Below are 23,128 nucleotides of genomic sequence, written 5' to 3'. Positions count from 1 at the left end.
GTTGGGCCAATGTTGTGAGTGGGGATTTCTAATCTTATCTAGGCTAGGGTCATTGCTTATGTAGCATAGCCTTGTCCTGTTCTTGACCCAACACTACTGGTTTGAGATTTGGAAAACTTTATCTAAATTATTTTAATGTGGATAAATCTAATTGGGGAGGTAGAGCGTTAATTTTTTTTTATTTTCTAAAATCAAATAAAGTAACTATGAGTATATTACAGTTCTTTTTTAAAATTAAGGGTTTAATATGAAAATTGTTTTTGTGATTTTTATTGTATTTATGACCTTCAATCAATGCAAAATATGATATTGGGGTTAAGCAAGTACTTGGAGTAAGTATGTATTGTATTGGTGCATATAACACCAGACAAAGGTATTTAACTTGACTTTTGTTGGGCAAGTTTCTAGTTTTCAGAGACGGGTCTACACATAGTTTCTTTGTGTTTTTCTAATTGTCAAGAAACAACAAAATTTCACCTTAAATAAGAATCCACAAACTGCGAACAATTTATAGCAAAGCATCAATTTTTATTCACCAGTTTTTCTAAATACAATCAATACTATTTTCATTTTTTCAATTATCTGAAAATATTATTTGGAAGAATTCAGCAATGTTAATTAATCCCAAAAAACAATATAAGATTTAAAAATGATCGAACCAACACCCTAAATGTGTAAATACGGTACACCATAATTTTTCTTTTAGTCATTTTTATGGCAATTAACACAGTATTATTAATTTAATTTTTACAAATTATACTCAAACTACTGACAGTCATGTTAATAATATATATATCTGGTTTTTTTTTGGTAGTGTGAACAGGCCCTAAACATATCAAAGCATGTGTTTATACCACAATAACAAGGGCAGAATATAGTGACATTTTTGCAGTTTCCTACAGGTCAGTATAACATTGAAGAATTGCTAAAGCTATTAACACTAATTGTTTATATTATTAAAAAATAAGCCCTTTTCTTATTTATAAATTCAATGTTCCTCTAAAGTGTTTACACTTGTCAGTTGTTCTATAAAAATTGAAATTAGCGAAGGAATAATATAAAAACATATTAATTAATTACGGTTGATTGAATCCGAATCAATAAGGTAATATGTATCAAATGTCTGATTCAAAGGAAGGCATCGCACCACTCTTTGAGGCAATTGTAACAGTCAGCCTGTTGCTTGCTATTGGTACGCACTGTAATTTCCAGCCAATCTGTAAACAAATCCTCCTGTTTATGCAAAATCAAGAACTGGCCTAGTAAAACATATGCCTGCAAAAGAAAGGAAGCAAAACAATGAAATTATTTTATTTATATAGTTAAATAGTTATAATGGTACAACATTTATCTGTTTGTATAGGGAACCTGTTGGGCGGCAGTGGCGTAACACAGATGCCACTGGGTTATGAACTGGTGGCCGGCCCTCCAACACTGGAGGCCTTGGCCATCCTTAGCCTTTTTCGACATATTTGAATGTCTTTTTTTCTCTAGGTTTTAGCCAGTGAACGCTCATAGCCGTTACACCATAACAAACTGAATTTCATTTGAAAATAATTTAACTAAAACCAGGGGAAACTGATGTTCCTCTTCCATGTTCTTAGAGCTTATTTGGTGAACTCTGTATACCTTATTAAAGCCTGCATCTTCCAACCTTTTACCCAACACATCGCCAATTCCAGCTACATCTGTCACAAGTTTCTCTCCCATAGGTTCACTAACAAAATCTCGGTGTTTCTGTGATATGCTTGACATTATGCAGGGAATAGTGTAGCATAGCAAAAAGCTATACAAAACAACCTTATTGCTATACATTTCTGAAATTGTGTAGCAAAAAATACAATACAAAACTATATTTCTCAACTCAAAATTTTTAAGTTGAAATTTTTCCCTGAATGATTAGGTGATAATAACTACAAATTCTAGACAATTATAAATACGGTAAATCATTGCACCTACTAAGTTTCTAATTAGAATAACACAATAGTGTTAAAAAGGAATACTATTGATTTGCACTCACAAAACATAAAAACATATAACTATATATTAAAGACCCCTTCCCTGCAATTTTGGACGTTTTTTGGAAAATAATACATATATATCACTTTAAAAACATTAAACCATGTCATTCCTTGTCTTAAATGTACGTTTTATGGTAAATTATGATAAAAAGTGAGAAACAATGCACTACCTAAGTAGCTCGCGGCGATCGACCTCTCGTGGACGGTCTTAGGCCTAGCCTGGCTAGGCTTAGTTTTGTAGGCCTAGCTGGTAAACATCGGTAACGTACGAACATCGTACGCTAGCTATATACCTAGCCTGACGTTGTATAGTTGCTGCATTAATTGTCTTTCTATTTTTGCCAGACTCCGTTGATACAAATTGGGGAAAACCCGGTATTTTCGCTGAAAAGTTAGGAGTCTTCCATTTGTTTTGGCCTCACGATCGATCGAAAAGTGGGCGAATTACAGGTGAAAAACAAAAATATCAATCCGCGCGCAATGCATTTTGGGATTTATAGCGGGCCGCTATAATTATTAAAATCGACTTATTTTTCACATTTTTAACCGTTTAAAGACGAAAAAAGTTATCGCAATAGGACCATATAGTATTATTTTTACATTAAATATAGTTTGTGATCTTAAATTAGATCTAAAAAACGTAAGGAATGGGGCTTTAAATATATAGATAATTATATATAAATAATTATTATAAATTAAATAGAAACATGTTGCATATTTTAGACTGTGTACATAATCAACATATAACGAACGCTGACTGGATACACGTATACGGAAGTGAAAAGAACCTAGGCGGCTAGGCCTAGGTAGTCTCTGACTAGCTAGCTAAAAGCTTGAAAACATACGCATAAAAAATATATCATAACTTATATTTTATTATCAACAAAGTCAGTGGAACAAAAATAAATAGTATACATAAAAATGAAAGATTTGCATTGATAATAAATGATTTTAAGCAACTATTTTACCTTCTCCTTTTTCAGTATGTCGTATGTCGTTTTCTAAATTTATAATTATTGAATATTAAATATTATAATTTTTCCAATTCTCTTAAAATTGCCAGTTCATTGTTTACATAATATTATTTATATATTCTTGTTAAATTATTAACCATAAAGAACAACAGAATTTTTATTTTAAAGGCAATTTTAAAACCAAACTGTTGCCATGTATTATAAAGCATTGTATATATGGTATGAAATGTCTCTTTGTGCTCGCTGGAAGTTTTTTAACCTATTTTTTCTATATTATTGCTAAAATATATTATTACCAAATCAACCCTATTATTTCAATACCTGCTCCTCAATTTTTATTTATTTGTTGTCATGCATATAATCATTTTACCAGCACCAAACGTTACCAATTTATTTCCACATGTCTATTTTGTGTATTTCCACATGTTTTATTTCCTTCCTTTCCTCCTTCGTTCCTGTGCCGTAACATTTCAGCTGGGACGACAAACAATTTTTACCCCTATAATTGTAATTATATTTTAAACTTCAAAAACTTAAAATTAATTAAACTCTTTAAAAGTAATGACAATTTTCATTAAAATAAATTGGTAAGCTTGTAAGGAAACTTAATTTTATTTAATTTGATTTGATTTGATTTGATTTATTTCGGCATCAATATATAAAAAATCACAGACATACAATTAAAAATAGCAAATATAAAAAACCATGAATAAAACAAGAAAGGATGCCAAGGATAACTCATAAAAGTCTCTACGGACTTGTTTCCAATGAGGTCCTTTGAAAGAACAGCAAAAAGACATACAATGAAACATATAAAAATTACTAAAAAAAACAGCAAAGGGACTATCAAAAATAGAAGAAGCGCTTATTAAATAGTTTCTAGTGCTAGTGTACGTTCCTGTAGATACTTTTTAACTTTACTTTTAAAACAACAAACAGTTTGTGATTCCTTAATGTTAATTAATTAATCGACTAGTATTTTGTTTTTTAATGTTTATTATTGTAAATGGCTGTACTGCTGTAATTAAGTTGTATTTATATTTGTTAACTTTTTCATTTGTTTTAAAATATTTTTCTCCAGATTGTAATATAAAATTGAGAATTTAAAAAGGAACTTTCTGTGTATGTGTCTTTGCTGCAGTGTAACCCTTTTTGTGATTTACCCCCTCTATATAATTTTATTTGCACCCCGTGCTTAAAATGGTGAAGTCCAAATTACCAAAAAACTTTAGTACGCGGGTAGTTAAGAGGCGCTGAGGTGATCGATATTTAAACGCATGTATGGAAATCAAAGTCGTCAGAAGTAGAAGGTAAATTCACAGTTAATAGTCAATCACGGAAGGAAGTGTATTTGTAAATGATTTTAACATCCAGGAGCAGGATGCAAACCTTAAGTTGTTTAGCCCCTGCCGCCTAGAGAATGGTAAGTACTAACTAGGCCATCACCACCACTCACTGACTGATTGGGCCAATGTTGTGAGTGGGGGATTTCTAATCTTATCTAGGCTAGGGTCATTGCTTATCTAGCATAGCCTTGTCCTGTTCTTGACCCAATACTATTGGTTTTAACAAGGCGAGATTTGGAAATATTTAGGTAAATGGTTTAAATGGGGATAAATTTAATTAGAGAATTCGGGAAGGGATTTCGAGTGTTTTTTTTATTTTTGGAAATAAATACATGAGTATTTAATACAGTGTTTTTTTTTTAGGGTTTAAAATAAACATTATTTTTGTGATTTTTTTTCACTTGTACTGCTTTGTATTGAAATGATTGTTGCTACTGTAATGCCACCCTATTTATGACTTTATCAATGCAAAATCACAACAAATAATATAAGGCGTTAGGCAAGTTGTTTTTTAATACATGAGTAAATATGCATTGTATTTGTACCTTTTAACACCAGACAAAGGTATTTGGGATATGACCGGTTGGGCCACCGACAAGTTGAGCCGCCGGTGATTTCTATGAAACGCCCAGTGCATGCGTCTTTTACGACATTTCGCGTAGTGATTAGGATGGTGTCCTAGTACATAAGTTCATGGTCTTGGTTTATTGTGTCATGAAAATAAATAATATATAATTGCATATTATAATTAACAACACAGCAAAGGAAAGTAGTAATATTTAATAATGTAATTGTTTTGTTTTTAATCTTTCGAGGAAAAAATTCAGTGCACTCATAATTTTTCTCGCCGCGTGTAGGCCTACCACGTAAAGTCACGTTGTCCTCTCTCAGGACTAATTAATAGAGTATTAACATTCTTCGAATGAGGTTAATTAAATATTATTTTTTATTTACTAATCTTTTAATATCATATTTTATTGAATTTTACAATGTTAATACACAAAATATTTTACTAAAAAACGTGATTTTATGTAATTATTTTACCGAAAAATGGAGTAAGCCTACCTAGTTGTTTACGTCATTTTTGGCTAAAAACGATCACTTTCGGTGATGTTTTATATTTTGGAATCTACAAGCCAGATTTTCATAATTATTTCTTTAATTATAATATTTAATAATATATATACTAAAAACCATGATATATAAACTTTTGAATGTACATCGATCCCTAATATAAATTGAACGAGCACCGGCGAAAGTTAGCATTTGGCGTTCCATAAAAAATAACGTTTTTCTGGTGGCGGCTCAACTTGGCCTAATCCTAGGCATTTCAGTACATACTGTAGGATTGGACTTTGTATAAAGTCAGTCACTTGGAAAAAGTGAATCTGTCACACGTTCCACTTCATAAAGATATATCATGTCTAATATGAAGATTTTAATCAATATTATATTTACTTTCATCTTCATTACAAAACTAAAATGTTTTGATCCAAATCATGACTAATAGTTATTAAATCAATTTTGTTTTTTTAATCTAAAATTATTATCATTTAGAAGGAAGTTTGCATTTAATAAGCTACTTATTTTTTTTTTAATTAACCACCAAAAAAACTGAAATTTATTTTTAATATTGTCTGAGCAACAGGTATTTATTCCTCTTTTTCTTTATTTAACGTGTTCGGCCAAAATATATATATAAATCCAAAGGCAAATTACTGAAAAAATGACAATGCTGTGGGTATCAGTGGCTGGATCTCAATGGAGATACAAAAAAAAAAAGCGAAAAGCTAAATCAAAACAATAAAGTAAAACAGCCAGAAAAGTTAGCAGAGCTTTAAGTATATATACACTTGTTAAATATCAATAAAGTATTGTACTATATTTTAAAAGGACATCGACTTTGATTTATACTACAAATTTAAAATAAACCGACACCGACTCTTTAAAACATGATTAAATGAATCGCGGCATTAATTTTCAATTTCAAGAAAACCATTATGCAATAAAATTTTACCTTTATGCTTGCAATAATCAGAATGTTATGATTTTATCGGTTATTAATTTTTTTGTCATTAGAAAAAAAGCTAGCTCCAAAATCAGGAGACAACAACACTTTAAAAGTATTTTTTAAATAGAATACACATCAGAAGTAAGAAAAACTTTTTACCTTATTTCCTCACAGAACCACGAAAACAATCATGAGGAAACTACTTTTTCTAAAAGCTATAAATCATTTTATTTTTGGAATTAACCACCACAAATGTTTACAGGGAAACATTTCAGTAACATTAGATAATTAAATTCTTAAGAAAAACTAGTTCACTTCGTTATATACTGTAACTAGAGTACTAGAGTACATAGCATATACTGTATCAATGATGGCACCACAAAGTGAAAAGAATTTTTACATACCTTGCGACTGCACAAACTGTACTCGGTTTAAAGATATATTGTCCCCCTTAAAAATAATTTTTTTTTCCATTTTTTTGCCATTTTTAATGTCACATATAGTTACGGTATTCACTTTGACCAAAATCTGCATCGGAAAAAAAATGATTTAATTTAAAGCAAACAATACTTAATTGTTTGTCAGACAATGGTTTTTGGTTAAAATTAACTGTTTCTTTTTATAACTTGCTATTTTATCAACAAAATCATTATTATTTTGGTTTTTTTTTTACAGAAGTGAATTATTTTTATTATTAAAACTGCAAAATGGCATATTTAGTCTGATTAATCTTCATTTTTCATGTTTTTGGGGGACAATACATCTTTAAGAAAAGTTTTTAGAGATCAAGACCGGAATCAGTTTTTAAAAATCGGTTATTTTTTTTGTGAACCTGTTTCGGAACGATTTTAAAATTGTATTTTCCTGTTCAGTAGAAACAATGCTATCAAATCACATACAGTAATATATTCAAGCCTGTAATGGTATTATATAACAATATCGTATCAAGTTACATGTTTAAATTGTATTCTATTCTTAAGCTACTCCTCTACAACTGACTATTTGTTCACAAACGAACGATATTGAAAAGTAGGTCAGTGGCTTGTTTGCCTCGATTTTAACAATATAGAATCGGTAATCTATTCCATAACCTGTCATTAAAGTAATGAAGTTCCAGGTATGTGGGTGTTATATATAAATGTCATTGCTCGTCATAAGTAATTGGACGATGATGGAGTTGTGAAATAATGGTTGCCTGGCTGTTGCTTGTCGTAATACCATGTATTATGTGTTCAAGTCCTTTACACTAGAACCCCTTTTCTTTGAGAAATCCATATTTGAAAGGAAATCTCTTGAAATGAATGTGGTGCACTATATGTTAATGGAACACCCTTAAGGGGACAATTATTCGGTCCTAAAGCCTAAGCTTAGTTTAATTTCTAGGCATGTAGCTACTAGTAGTGTGTCACTGCCAAGTAAAGAAATACCCTCTGGGCTACAATACCTTATTACACCTAATATTCCTAATAATATATTTATTAATATAGTTAATATTGTTATAATATTATATTATTTTCAATATTATATCATTTTTAATATGTTATGTTTTCAAGTTTAGAATTAAATGATTTGTTCTAAAGGTAACTTGTTGAAATATTCCATCTATTTATTTCCAATTAAATTAGTATGGAATTAATTTTCCAAATATTTTGTATTTACCTTATGATTTGGCCGTTAAACAAATAATGCATGTTTAGTTCAGACACCTTGATAATACCACAAAAATATATTATTAACAATCATTTGATTCTGCCTAAATGTGGGTCATTTCGGTCTGAAAAGTGGGACTTTTGAGCTAAAAGTAGGCTGACTCATCCCACAGAACCTCCATGCCGGAGCTGAATTATCCCTGGGATGAAACGTCCCTAATTCTTTTGCCATCAAGTCCCTCCCTGTAACTTATTTTTCCTGTCAATTTGTTAAGCAAACAATACTGCATGCTCTGTCAGGCTAGTCTATTATTTGAGTGCATTGTTTTGTGTAATTGTTGTTCAAGCTGAGTCATATGGAATGTCACACATGTTATGCTATTATTTACAAATAAACACACCGATTGTAAACTAATTAACTATCAATTTATTATTAACTAATTACTGCAGGTGAACACAGTTCTACTGCAGCAACCTGTAAACAGTTTTAGATTACATTCTACAGGTATATAAAACCATTCTATAATTGGACCATAAATCAATCGATCCATAAATAAAATGTTTAACCGAGTTATCCAATATAATATTTTCTTTTATTAGGTCAAATGAGAAATAAATTTTCAGTATATAATTATACTATTAATATTTATAGGCCTGATAGTAAAATGATGAAATTTGTACTAGCAACCAAAGAGAAAGAAAATGTAAAATTTTTATTTATAGGAATTTAGGTAAAAAGTAAATCTACAATTCATCTATATTTCATTTCAATCTCAGTGAGGGCGTGTGGCGCAGTGTGTTGGACGTTGGACTACCGATCGTCAGACCTAGGTTCGAATCCAACTCTCGCCGCATTGCTTGTATCCGTAGGCAAGATACTTTACTTACGTTGCCTCTCTCCACCCAGGTGTATAAATGGGTACCCAGTTAGATCTAGACACAACTTTGCGCTGGTTACCGGCTGCATTATGGGAGTATGTTTCCATACGTGTTTGATCCCAAAAAATACTGGGGTAATAATCCTTGTAAAGCGCCCTTGAGCATGATTACTCATGAAAAGGGCGCTATATAAATGTGGTATTATTATTATTATTTAAATTAAAATTTGTACAAAATACCTTGCATTACCGTAACTGAAAATGTAATTAATGTTTTTTTTGTTTTCAACATAGGAATGGATTGAATCTCCTTGGAAACTGTAAACAACATAGACAAAAACCAATCGAACAGTGGAGTATAAACTTGAATATTTCCGGTTAGATGCGAATGACTTGAGAACTAATAAGAAGAAATTTACAACAGGTGGAATAATAACAAAGAATATTACATGAAATCTGTTTGATGAAAAACAAACAAGTGATGACATTCCCGTTTGATTGATATGTATTCAATATTGTTGAATGAAACGTGACTTGCTTAATAGCGTGGAAATGTATCGCATTTTGCAAAATTTAAATTGAAAAATTCATTGATAGTAGGTACATATTAAATTTAAAAAAAAATACAAATTGATTTTTATAAATTACAAATAAAAACTTGAATATAAACTTTTGATCAGTTTTATTCGTTTTCGCTTTTAAATATGTTTAAAATAAGCTTAGTCTTCAGGACTTGCCAAATTTGCGTTATAATTGCGTGCGTAATTTCGGTCGTAGTTTCGCAGAATGTTTTGCAAAGACTGTACGATTTTAATCCTGTTATTGATACATTCATTGAGGACGATAGGAGTATCAATTATCGCAAGGAAAATCTTGAACTCGGTAGGACCACGTCAAGCTCCCAAAGTTGCATATTAATGAAGTTTGACATTGACGCTTTTAAGAGCACTAGTGAGTGGGACTCGGGGTCAACTAACCTCAATAAAAGCACTCTAATCAGTGCCAAACTCAGGCTGACCTATACGTCAGGAAGCCTAAATAATACGGTATCTGCATCACGGATTGTACGCTCATGGTTTGAAGAAGTTGTGACCTCAAAAACAAGAGGTCGAAATGGTGAACTTTGGTCTATCAGCTATCTAGATACTACAGGTGGAGATGCGACACCTGCGATTGCGAAAAAGTATATACGTGTAAATTCTGAGCCGTTTGTTTTCGAAGTAGAAATCAAAGAGATTCTTGAGTATTGGTTAGAAAATGCTGAATCAAATCACGGACTACTTTTATGGTTGGAGAACTCATCTTCAAGTTTTGTAAAGTTTGCTTCCACTGATAATGCACTGATATCACTCCACCCAGTTTTAAAAGTAGTTCTGGAAGATGTGGTGTTTGTCAAAGGTATGTATAAATTCATTTTTTTGCCAATGATACCAATTTAAAAATTTGTGAAACTTTTCAAAGCATATGAATTAATGTTAGAATAGAATAGATTAGAATAATGGTACTTTTAATTAGGTTTTTTTATGTTCCATGTTTACACATCGCCACATGATCATTTTTCTTTTTGCAACCTAGCTGATTCTCGGTACTGTATCTAATCTAGTAACAGACCAATTTTGTCATTACAGCATCTGATGTGTTTCAACCCCAACCTTTCACCTAATTTTCCATGATACAGGCACATATGTGACACACATGAGTTGCTGTATTATAGCATTTGCCTATGATAGTAGACAAAACATACGTTGAGAAATAGCACCGAGAATCTGGTGTGCATATTTTCTTTGGAACAAACTCGCGCAATCTTTAATCCATTCCAAATTTTAAAAACATATTTTGTACAGCAAAATCAAGAGAAACATTCAGAATACAATGTGCATTTGATTATTAATAATATAGTGAATATAAAGCTCTGTTTACACTATTAAACTTTATTTTACAAAAAAATGTGATGTGCCCATATATGGACATGATGATGTCATATTAGTACCATATTTGGGCACATCACACTTTTTTTGATAGTATAGACAGAGCTTTAGGTTGTACAGTAGACATTTCCAGCTGAACAATCGGCACATATTTCTTTTTATTGTCACAAGTTGTTGAGTGAGAATTGAATTAATATAGATCGAGCCAAAACCTCGTTGACATTTTAAGGCTAATAAAAGCAAACATTCTACAAGCGTCATAAGTAGGGTTCTGATTGATAGTTGAATGACCTTTACAGAAAATTGTGTTGTAACCTACCACATACTTATATTGTATTGAAAACCAAAAATACTTTGGTTATTATGAGCTTTGAACCAGGAATTGCTTCATATGACCCTGACTATTTTTGTCTGTATGATGAACTTAAAAGCCAAAATACAGTTACACACTGCTTATACATAAACTACTATAAAAGCTAAAACACATATAATGTGTACTTCCCAGATATTTTTTGAATATAACTATTTATGTTCTTTCAGTCAAATTAAAAAACAGTAGGAAGGGCCTACTATATCACGTTTTTTATATTCAGTAAAGATGCTGTATAATTTTAATGAAATGTTATTAAAACTTAGATACAGTTGTGTTAACATTTATTAGTCTAATTTCGCTTTCTTGTCCTCCCACTCGTGTAGATTGTTTATTGTTAAACCGTTTCGGTGTATGTCAAATACAAGTTGCCAAAATGTCAACTTGAAAAAAAACCTGTTTGTTTAACAGACAGGTTGGTTAACCATTTTCAACGCATCGGCAGGCTCTCCTGTTTTTTTTTTTTTTAACCATATTTAATGAGGGTGATCCATCCAGCTATTGCTGATCATAGGGACCCTCAGAGGTTCACAAGACAAACATATACACAAGATGCTCTACATAAACAAAGTCTTATTACAAGTCTTTGGGAGTGGAGTAATTTGGTCCTTAGAAAAAAATCCTGACATGTGACGGGACTTGAACCCAGGACCCTTGGAGTGGTAGCCAAGCATCATAACCACCAAGCCACAACTTCACTCCTTGTCCTAATATAGACTCCAACAACCCCTCCCTCCCCCCCCCCCCCCTAACTACAGTACTGTAGCCCTGTAGTTTTGTATGTAAACAATAAACATCTTCAGTTAATGGTTGTTATACTGCTGTCTATGACTATAGATCACTATTGCAATTTGGTAAACTCATGAGTATTTGGCAATTATTTACAATTTGTTTGGATTTTTTATAAACACTATTTGTGACTTCCTAATCATTGTTTGCATTTGAATACCAAATTCAATAGAAATATTACTATTGTTGTTCAGGCATAAAGATATGTATGTGAACTATACAATCTCTATAGTCCAGGATATTGGATGAGTGCCCAAAATAATCTAGGTAAGAACATTGTGTCGTCCCTGCAGTAAAATTTAACAATAGGTTTTTTTTTACGTACATTCTAAACTTGTGCCATTTGACTATCCCAAACCAAACATGACTAAAACTTCAAGCTATATTTACTCGATTGTATTATATTATACCGAGTGTTCTTGTTCTATCTACCGTACATATACTCACTTGAGATGAACCCACAACACTAATGAATGGCACAAAATACAGTAGTAGAAAACTAGTTTGACAAAAAAGTATGATGCCCAAATATGGTAGTGGAATGCACAAATATGGTAGTGATATGACACCATCATGTCCATACTGTATATGGGCACAACACATTTTCTGTCACACAAATTTTGATAGTGTAGACAGAGCTTAACGACAATAAAGCGTGAAGATATATAATGTGTATTGTAACTCTTTAAAAATAGCCGTATATTAAATTCGTTCATAATATGTGTGGAAAATAAAATATCCATATATTGTGTTGTTAATAAAACAATTTATATTGATTTTAAATAAAATTTGTAATAACAAAACTTATATATTAAATTTCTTATTCATAATTTTAAAATTGTTGTATTTCCATTCAAATTATATTCATATAATAATAGATCTTATTGATTTTTTTTTGTAGATTGAAAATATAAAAGCTACTTAGAGACGTTAAGTCATAAATGTTTTAGCTATTTATTCAATAATTTTATTCATTTTTCATCTGATAGCCTCATCTTTTAAACATTGACATTCAGTTTATGAAATTATACATTCTTACTTACTGAATTGAAGGAGACTTAAGTTGACAAAGGAGGATTAAGACATTTCATTAAATTTAATGAAAATAAAATAAATATATAGATTAATGAAGAAACTACTATGTTATACAGCAGATTGCCCTCTTCTTTGCGATACTCCTTCCTTAATTGGGTTACCCCTTCAGGAGAACTCCTAGGAATACCCCTTTAGGAGAACTCCTATTTAGGGATACCCATCTTCAGAGTACACGCACCCAGCTGTTAAGGAACACTTTACTGTGTAACAAACAAGATCATTCCTGTTAATGGGACACTTGTATGGTATCAAATGTGCCCCCTTAATAAAGGTTGAACTGTATTGTATTAATAGACAAATATGATTGGGCTATTAGTACCACAAATCAATGAAGCATACCAATTATTTACACATTCAATTAACATTTGTTTTGTTTGCCTCAACAAAGTCTTAATACAGTTCTATAGAACAATACCTTGGGGAAAATTTCCCATGAAAAGAACTAGGGGTAGTATATTTAACACTTACTACTTTAGTCAGGGGATGACCCTATATTAAGGGGACACTTTCCCATGAAAAGAACTAGTATAGTGGGCCTATATTTTAACATTACTACTTTAGTCAGGCGATGCTGCTATTTAGGACAGTTTTTTGAGTTGCAAAAAGAAGGTGTCCTTTTAATATGGCTGCTACTGTATTCATTTCCATTATTACTGTAGCTGCTATATACTGTATATAATTCATATTCTGTTGTGTAATCATACGTAACTGAAAACTTGGTAATCAATAACATTGAACTTCTCAAAATGTATTAATTCATTTCATTTTAATGAATGGTAACACATATGCGCTGACATTTAAACTAGTTTTATGTGTAATTTATTCATAAACACTATAAAGTATTTTTATTCATTACATACTTATACTTTTAACCTTTAGAACAACTTGAAATTACAGCTACAAACTAAACTGTAAAGTATATATGTTTCTTTAATAGTCATTTGTACTGACTTAATTTTTAAAGATTAAGTACTCTACAAGTACTTTAAGTTAAAGTTTTGCTTACACTTTTGATGCTAAAAGAACTTGAAATTTCCTGTAAAGTCATTCACATGAAACTTCATTGGAAAATTGAAAACCACAAGGAACATCTTTTGTAATATTTGAAATACTTTGGGATTTTCCGAAAAGACAGATGTCTTTGGTTTTAGGTGTACTGTACAGTATATGTTTCTATGGCAACAAAATGTATGCACTCATTCAACGAGTGGCGGATCCTGTGACTTAGTATTTAATTACTAAAGCTAACTATTAAACAATTTTAACCTTATATTTAAACATTTCTAAAGTTAATTTCTTTTTTAAAAGAGAAATCATTTTTATTGACTTAAGTTAAATTCTTATTATTTAAAAGTAAATATCTCACTTAAAAGTGTGATTTAAAGTATAGCCTCAGTATTTAGAATTTTGAGAGCTTAGTGCCTAAAAATTGTGATGGAGTAAGCTTAAACTTAATGTTCTATCTTTTCCATTGTTTTTTTGGAAAGTTTAGGGGAGGGGGATGAGTGGACCCCTCCTAGGATCTACCTATAAAGTTTCTAAAAACATAAGGATGTTTTTAGATTTTCATTTTCAGAGAATAATTAAAAACATGGAAATGTGCAATTTTCCTGGAACGTAGAACTTAAAGACCCCTTCCCTGCAATTTTGGACGTTTTTTGGAAAATAATACATATATATCACTTTAAAAACATTAAACCATGTCATTCCTTGTCTTAAATGTACGTTTTATGGTAAATTATGATAAAAAGTGAGAAACAATGCACTACCTAAGTAGCTCGCGGCGATCGACCTCTCGTGGACGGTCTCAGGCCTAGCCTAGCTAGGCTTAGTTTTGTAGGCCTAGCTGGTAAACATCGGTAACGTACGAACATCGTACGCTAGCTATATACCTAGCCTGACGTTGTATAGTTGCTGCATTAATTGTCTTTCTATTTTTGCCACACTCCGTTGATACAAATTGGGGAAAACCCGGTATTTTCGCTGAAAAGTTAGGAGTCTTCCATTTGATTTGGCTTCACGATCGATCGAAAAGTGGGCGAATTACAGGTGAAAAACAACAATATCAATCCGCGCGCAATGCATTTTGGGATTTATAGCGGGCCGCTATAATTATTAAAATCGATTTATTTTTCACATTTTTAACCGTTTAAAGACGAAAAAAGTTATCGCAATAGGACCATATAGTATTATTTTTACATTAAATATAGTTTGTGATCTTAAATTAGATCTAAAAAACGTAGGGAATGGGGCTTTAAAAACTTATCCTTGTCTGTTCAGTTGCGCTTTTCAATTGTTTAGCAATAGTAGCTCTTTGACGTATTACGTGGTACGTCAGATGGTTTCTCTATGTTCAGGAAGTCTCGTATCCTGTTCTTAAATTGTTTGTGGTTTTTTTTTTACTTCATAAAGATTCTTAGAAAGGTTGGCAGTGTTTCATCTACACCAACAAAACTAAACGGCGAGGTCAGGAAATTTAGAATAGAAAGGTTTATTTGATGTAGGTCGTTATCCTCGCATTAATACGTGATGATCACCAATCCATCAGTTACAATGCTAATGCTAATCTGTTATTTTTTAAATTCTCTGTAAAAATCTTTCGCACTCGACAATTATTTTGTGAACTTTAAAAAAAATAATTCCATAAACCTGTGTAAGATAATGGTAGAGTAGTACAGAAGATAAGTCATAAAGCTCTGTCCACACTATCAAACTAGTTTAACAAAAAAAAGTGTGATGTTTTCAAAATATGGTAGTGATATGCCCAAATATGGTAGTGATATGACATCATCATGTCCATATATGGGTACATCACATTTTTTGTCACATAAAGTTTGATAGTGTGGTGGCAGAGCATAAGTCAAAATCATACTTTAAAATCACTGTAAGAAGGAGATTTTATTTCAAGAAATAGTTTTAATACTGTAGTGTAGGTGTGTTTTGTGATATCTAATTGTTTTATTGTTGTATATTGGGCCATCATAGATTAAAAAAAACTTTTTACATGAATAAATTTAATTTAAGATTTAATTTATTTTAAGTTTAATTCTTCCTTTTTTATCCATACTTTTCTGTTTTTGCTGATGATTGTATGCGCTTAAGCCATGTCTACACTATCAAACATTATGTACGAAAAAAAAAAAAAATGTGATATGCCCATATAGTATATCGACATGATGTCATACCTTACTTCCATATTTGACCATATCACTACCATATTTGGGCATATCATAGTTTTTTGTTAAACTAATTTAAACTGGCCTGTACAATATTTGAGCCTATAAAACTGGCCTGTAAAATTGACCAAAATCCAAGATTTCCATGTTTCAGTTCAATTGAGAGACAGTTTGCTTTTTATCGGAGGGTGGGAGGTCTGTGATATTTATCAATGTACTTTTCCTGTGCTGAGCTTTCATATCCTGAACACAGGAAGAACTACATTTAAAACACACAGGAGACATATGCAGTATATAATCCAAATCGACGAAGGAAATTATTAGTATATACAATAAAAACACTTTTCTATTTCGCTATTCTGTCTTACATTTAAAAAAAATATTGTGAGTAAGCCAATTATTAATAATAATGTATTATATGCAGCTGATTTAATATACTGTAGGTACTAACAAAATTAAAATAAAACATGAAAAATGAAGATTAATAATTTTTTTATTAATAAATTTTAAAGAGGCCATTTTGTAGTTTTAATACGTTAATCAGAAAATAACCCCCACAAAAAATGATGATTTAACTTATAAAATAATCTGTTAAATTCAACCAAAAACCCATTGGCTGCTATCTGGTATTGGATGAGTTGACTGTATACGAAAGATGGACAAAAATCTTTACAAAAAATCCTATAGCATGACACACATGTAAAGAAAAGTTGGCACTGTTTTTAAACTATCCTTGTACTGTAGCTTCATTCCTATTCAAAAGACAACAATTAAACTTTATAGATAGGTCAAGCGTGACTGTATTAAAAAGTTCTATCCAAGCAAAGGTTATTATTGTCATTTGTTTCCCCGGTGCAATCATTTACTTTCAGTTTGCATTAATAATTATACCAAGTATAAACATTATTTCCAAATATTTTAACTCGAAACAAAACAATTGGTGACAGAGACGAGAAAAGTACATGTTCCTAAATTTGATGTAATTAAGAAATGTCACAGAAAAACACCACGCTCGTTAGTCTGGTGTTCAGCATCCTGGATAATGTCAAACAGCTTGGACGATAAAGAGGTTGAAGAATTAAAATGATCTAAATCTCTGTCTACACTATCAAGCTTTATGTGGCAAACAAATGTGGTGTGGCCATATATGGACACGATGATATCATATCACACTATATTTGGGAACATAACTTTTTTTGTCAAATTTGTTTGATAGTTGATAGTGTAGACAGAGCTTAATGAAGGTTTGAGTGTATAGCTGGTCAATGGTTGGTGAGAAGAAGCATCAGGAAAACTACAGTAGAGCAGGATTTTTTTTAATAAGAACGCTAACATAATAATTACTAAAAATCAGAAAGACATATTCCATAAAGCTCTGTCTACACCATCAAACTAGTTTGACAAAAAAGTGTGATGTGCCCAAATATGGTGGTGATCGCCCAAATATGATAACGTCCATATATGGGCACATCTCACATTTTGTTGTCACATAATTTGATCGTGTAGACAGAGCTCAAGACAATACAGTAACTACTGTAGAAACTTGGGGTAAGTCTAGTGAAAACCATGCCAAACTCATTTCATTATTAGCGAATGTTTGTGCTGAAAAATGTTAATAAAATAATGGTTCTCTACGAACCAGGTTTTATAAAAAAAAGTTGCTCTACAGAAAACATTTTTATAACCGATTGAGATCTGAATCAATTGCAGTTTTTTAACTGTATATTAAAATTGGTTGTTTTTATGTGGAATTCTTTTCAAAATATCTTGTTCAACCGAAACAGTGGCTGCATTGACCATTCACACTTTGGCTAAAGAAAACACTTACCGGTACACTTAAAATTAAGAAAATCTCCTATCTAAAGTAAATACAATTTAAGTTATTTAAATAAATAATATTTGAGTTAATTGCAATACATTTAAGGCCGGGAAATATCTCACTTAAGTGTGATTGTTGAATACGGCCACTGGCCCTTAATATACGTCAGTACTATATGTTTATCATTAATTTGAAATGACGCAAGAGAGCATTATTATTTAAATTCAACTACCAGGTAAATAGACAACGTATTACTTAGTACGTTGTTGTAGTAGTAGTAATTAACCCTTCTGACTGATTATCTGTTAGCACTGAATATGAGAATATTGTAAAAAATCTATAATTGTCATGGTTACTATCGATACTTTAATAATAAAGTTCTACAAGGTAATTTTATAAAATAATTTGGTGAAGTACCTTACTTTTAAAATGTATGAAATGCCATTATCGTAATTAATTTTTTTTTCTGAAGAAAATATGCTTTTTTTTTTATTTTGGTGAGTGCGGGTGAAGGAGTTGTCAAGGTGGACCAATGGGTAAATTATGAATTCAGGTACTAAGTACTTTACATAGGTTTGAATTTGGCCTGGGTTCCACTCTAAATTTTTTTAAATTGTTAAAAAGTTATTAGTTCAGCATTTCCACTGGGTTTTATATGTACTAACATGTTTTCAAATTCAACTTTCTTATCATTATTAACGTATTGTACGTAAGTTTCTTTTATTCATGTAAGCTTAATTACTGTGTATTTACATTAAAATGTATAAAACTATAAAAGTATTTAAAAACGGTAAAAATTATACATCCAGAATATTGATATATTTAATCGTATGTTTAATATTTAATTACACATAAAAATATTGCAATAAATAATTGTATTGATAAGGTTTGGGAGCGCTGCTGTTAGCATTAGAAAATTATTTATGTGATGAGGCAAGGATTTGAACCCACTACCTTGATATTGTACTGTATAGCCTCCAGTCTAGAATTCCACTATATCTAAAAACTAATACCAATTTCAGTATTTCATTGCGTAACACCATTTTGCTTATATTAAATAGTTAGATACTGTACACTGTATTTATACTCCTTTCACAATACCTGAACTCTGGTGTTTATATACTGTACTGTACATGAGCACACACCATACAAAACGCTGGTTTTTTTAAATGATGCTATAACTACTAATTTTTATTTGTGTGTAAGGATGAAAACAAATTTGAATTAAATTTCTAATGCTCCAGGGGGATATTTTATCTCTGACAACAAAATTAGGTAATTTGTAAATGGAATAAAAATTATGTCTTAATAATATAAAGGAAATAAGGTATTTTTAACCCATAGGTTTCTCAATATATTATTACAAAATTAAAGGAGAATTTGCTTTATGTATTTTGGTAACTTTTTATTGTAATTACTTAAAGATATATTTTCTTAAAGATGTATTGTCCCTTTGACTAATTCCAAAAAAATAAAAAATAAAAGATTTCGAAAAAAGGTGGGTCATTTTGAAGTATCATAATAGTTATTAACTATCACCAAAAATTTATATAAAAAAAAAATAATTTAACTGAAATACATACGTTTTTTAGTTACAAAAATAACTTTGACTTCCAGTCAAAGTTTTCAATCAAAACATATCCCATAATGAAACGCGCTTGTTTGGCTACTCTGTATGCATAATCATAAAACTTCCTCATGATCTGTGTGAAAATACCTTCTTAACCGTGACGAGTTGTAAACAATCCTAATTTAGCATATGCATATTGCGTACTCATGGTTTGAAATCTTTGTTTACTTTCGCTCGTGACGATTTTCCAGATGAAATGTAATCAAACTAATTTACCTGTTAATTACGTAAACTTGTTGTTTTTGGCTCGAATTTTCGACTTAAAGTGAAAAACTTTAATATTACTTTGATATGGCCACTTTAAATTTAGAATATTTTGACCTTCATTTTTTTGTGTTTCAAGGGACAATACATCTTTAAATTATTTTTATCCTGGTCTCCATCATCATTGTTTACTCTTTTCATTTCTAAAAAATATGATTAGATACATTGAGTAGAACCCCTATTCAGTGACCCCCTTCTGGATCAAACGTTTTGTCCTGAGTAGTGGTTGGCTTTAGTGTTAAAAAACGACAAAATATTAGCCCTTGTTCGTTTTAAGGGAAGCATCGCAAAAGAAGGGGTTGTCTGTATAGAAAATATAATACATCAATCAATTGTCATCTCATTGTCTTGTCCTTCAGATAGGATGTAAAGTTGTTGGTCCTGTGTACGTATAGTGCAGTATGTTAAAGAACTTGATACACTATTTGAAAAGAGTAGGGGTTTGTCTAATGTGCTGATCTGGCAGCCACGGTTCTCATCGATATCAAATCATCATTTTATCATCAAATTAAACATTGTCTCATCAACATGACTGGTGTTTCATCAATATATCAACATCACTATCATTTTATTTAAGTCATCAATATTGTGGTGGAGGTATCCTCATCAACTTCCTGTTATCAACACGTCATCAATTCATTTCCCTTTCTCATCTTCCTCATCATCTACATTGTCTTCATCAACATCATCACTGTCCTCGTTACCATAATTAATACTCCATCTTTGTTTATTTATTTCGTAATGATACAACTATCAACCTTTCTTATAACAAGGAGTCTTAAGCTCTGTCTATATTATCAAACTTTCTATGAAAACAAAATGTTATGTGTCCAAATATGGTAATGATATGCACAAATATGGTAGTGATATGACATCATGTCCATAGATGGGCACATCAAATTGTTTGTCACATAAAGTTTGATAGTGTAAACAGAGCTGTGTATATGTGCTGACATGCCCATATATGGACATGATTATGTCAATCACTATCAGATTTGGCCATATCACTACCATATTTAGGCACATCACACTTTTGTCAAGCTAGTTTGATGGTGTAGATAGAGCTTTACATCATCCGACACGTTACAGTAGATGAACTCGGCAGTGGTTATTGATTATTCTTTTTTTTAATAGATGATTTATTTTTTGATGGACCGTATAAAACAATAAAACAACCTCTCTTGTTAACTTGGTCATGTTTTTTTTTTTATTGATTATATAATTATTTCAATTTGCTTTCCACAAACGAGGTCAGAAAAGAAATACTATAATGATGATTTGCACTTGATGTAGAGTATGACCGTCAACGCCTTGTACATAAAGAGTTTCAGGATTGAATGATTTTAATAATCATCTGATTCGATTGCTTTGTAAGGCCTATACATTGTGCTTTATTTTAAAACTACTGTATTTATGTTGCTTAGTAAATTAAAATGATTCAAATTGCTTATGAATGATCAACTCACATGCGTTATATCTACGTCATTGCGCTACGTCAATTAATAGTAGGAACCAAGCTTGGCATTGTGTGAAAAGGTTTATGCCATTAGTTGTGATCTGCATTTAAGGTGCCAAATCAGTATCTATGTCACACAAATGACGTAAAAAATATTTAAAATAAATTATATTATTTTTGCCTATAAAAAGAAATTAAAAGTCTATTCTATTTCGTACTTGCTGGCCAAAAAATAAATTTTTAAGTTTCATTCTTTGTGAATATCCCATGAATTTGACGGGCCACAATGAAAGGCAGTCAATAGGTATTTCAGTTTTATTTTCTGACTACTACAGTATAAGCATAATAATAATAATAAAAACTTTATTTAATCACGGTAACACTTGTTCACCTCAATGGTGTTTTTCGACAAGGCCGTAAGACATTATACAAATTTAGCAATTAAACAATTAACAACAACAGGTTATCTTAATTTACACTTAAACTAGAATGAATTAGAATTTTACAATAGATTGTAAAAGCCAAATTTACAAAAGAATAAACATCAAAATGAACAGAGCATAAGTCTGTTTTTACTTAAATAATTAAACTTAATACTAAAGATATTAATTAAAATAATAATTTAACTAAAAACTGAAAATCTTAATTTACACAATCTGCATTAATATTAAATTACAGTAAAATAAATTAGAAATGTTAAAATTTGTTAAATCTACTATAAGCAATTTGTGTTGTGTTGTTCCTTTAACACTACACAGTAGTATTGTAAATTTGTCTACTGTAGTTAATATTTGTTACAGACATCAACATCATCATCTGTCAACCGGACTAACTCTATGTGCCCTCTAGTTAATTACTTAATTACATGACGAATGGTTCCCTTTTAAAAGCCAGTAGAATAAGAGCATAACACATTAACAGTGTTAAGTATCAGTCTCTGTCACATACTAAAAGTTCACGATGTTACATTTCATTTAAATCCCTTTGATACGCTGAAATCGAAGAAACTTTAAAATGTCAAGTGAAGACATTTAATAGAAATTGATCATAACAATTTCTTGTCATATAATATGTTTTTTAATTATCTATAGTACCAGCTACAGGAGTTTATAAAAAGATGGAGAGCATGCAGATCCAAAAGGGGGAGGAAGCTGGCCTGGGGCTACTAAAATTGAAAAAACACATACTATACAATAAAACAGGTCAACACATTTACAATTTGTAGTCCCATTCTTCCCCACCCACCCCTTAATAAACATTGTCTATTTCGTGCCTAGCTTACCTGGATAAACCAACATTAGCCTCTCTCTTCGAAGAGAGGAATACATTGCAAAAAGAACATTAGTATACATTAAAATATCGCATTAAAAAAAAATCCTGGATCTACCACTTGAGCGTAGTTGGTGGGTGTTGCGATGGAAGAGAGAGTGGTAAGGGGTTAGAGAGGGGAAGGGTTAGAGAGGGGAAGGGGTTAGAGAGGGGAAGGGGTTAGAGAGGGAAAGGGGTTAGAGAGGGAAAGGGGTTAGAGAGGGAAAGGGGTTAGAGAGGGAAAGGGGTTAGAGAGGGAAAGGGGTTAGAGAGGGAAAGGGGTTAGAGAGGGAAAGGGGTTAGAGAGGGAAAGGGGTTAGAGAGGGAAAGGGGTTAGAGAGGGAAAGGGGTTAGAGAGGGAAAGGGGTTAGAGAGGGAAAGGGGTTAGAGAGGGAAAGGGGTTAGAGAGGGAAA

The 23,128-nt window shown here is 31.3% G+C and overlaps 2 protein-coding genes across 3 annotated transcripts in view; one reads left to right on the top strand and one right to left on the bottom strand.

Moving 5' to 3' along the window:
* Positions 1-794: 794 nt before the first annotated feature.
* LOC140060517 (barrier-to-autointegration factor-like) lies at positions 795-3,024 on the bottom strand. Its single transcript, XM_072106771.1, has 3 exons — positions 2,990-3,024; positions 1,630-1,817; positions 795-1,275 (listed from the first exon to the last, which is right to left on the bottom strand). The coding sequence occupies exons 2-3, from the start codon at positions 1,813-1,815 to the stop codon at positions 1,129-1,131; spliced, it is 333 nt and encodes a 110-aa protein (XP_071962872.1). The 5' UTR covers positions 1,816-1,817; positions 2,990-3,024; the 3' UTR covers positions 795-1,128.
* Positions 3,025-9,555: 6,531 nt separating this feature from the next.
* The window catches only part of LOC140060842 (tyrosine-protein kinase receptor-like), a 49,523-nt gene continuing 35,950 nt past the window's right edge, over positions 9,556-23,128 (top strand). For both annotated transcript variants that reach the window (XM_072107199.1, XM_072107198.1), the window contains exon 1: positions 9,556-10,277. In XM_072107199.1, the coding sequence (XP_071963300.1) occupies positions 9,584-10,277 (694 nt within the window). In that variant the 5' untranslated portion in view covers positions 9,556-9,583. The remainder of the gene's footprint in view (positions 10,278-23,128) is intronic.

The sequence above is a fragment of the Antedon mediterranea genome, chromosome 10 (genome assembly GCF_964355755.1).
Source record: "Antedon mediterranea chromosome 10, ecAntMedi1.1, whole genome shotgun sequence".
In the NCBI taxonomy this organism is placed as follows: domain Eukaryota; kingdom Metazoa; phylum Echinodermata; class Crinoidea; order Comatulida; family Antedonidae; genus Antedon; species Antedon mediterranea.
Note: the sequence above shows the minus strand (reverse complement) of the source record. Positions and strands in the feature narration are given on the sequence as shown.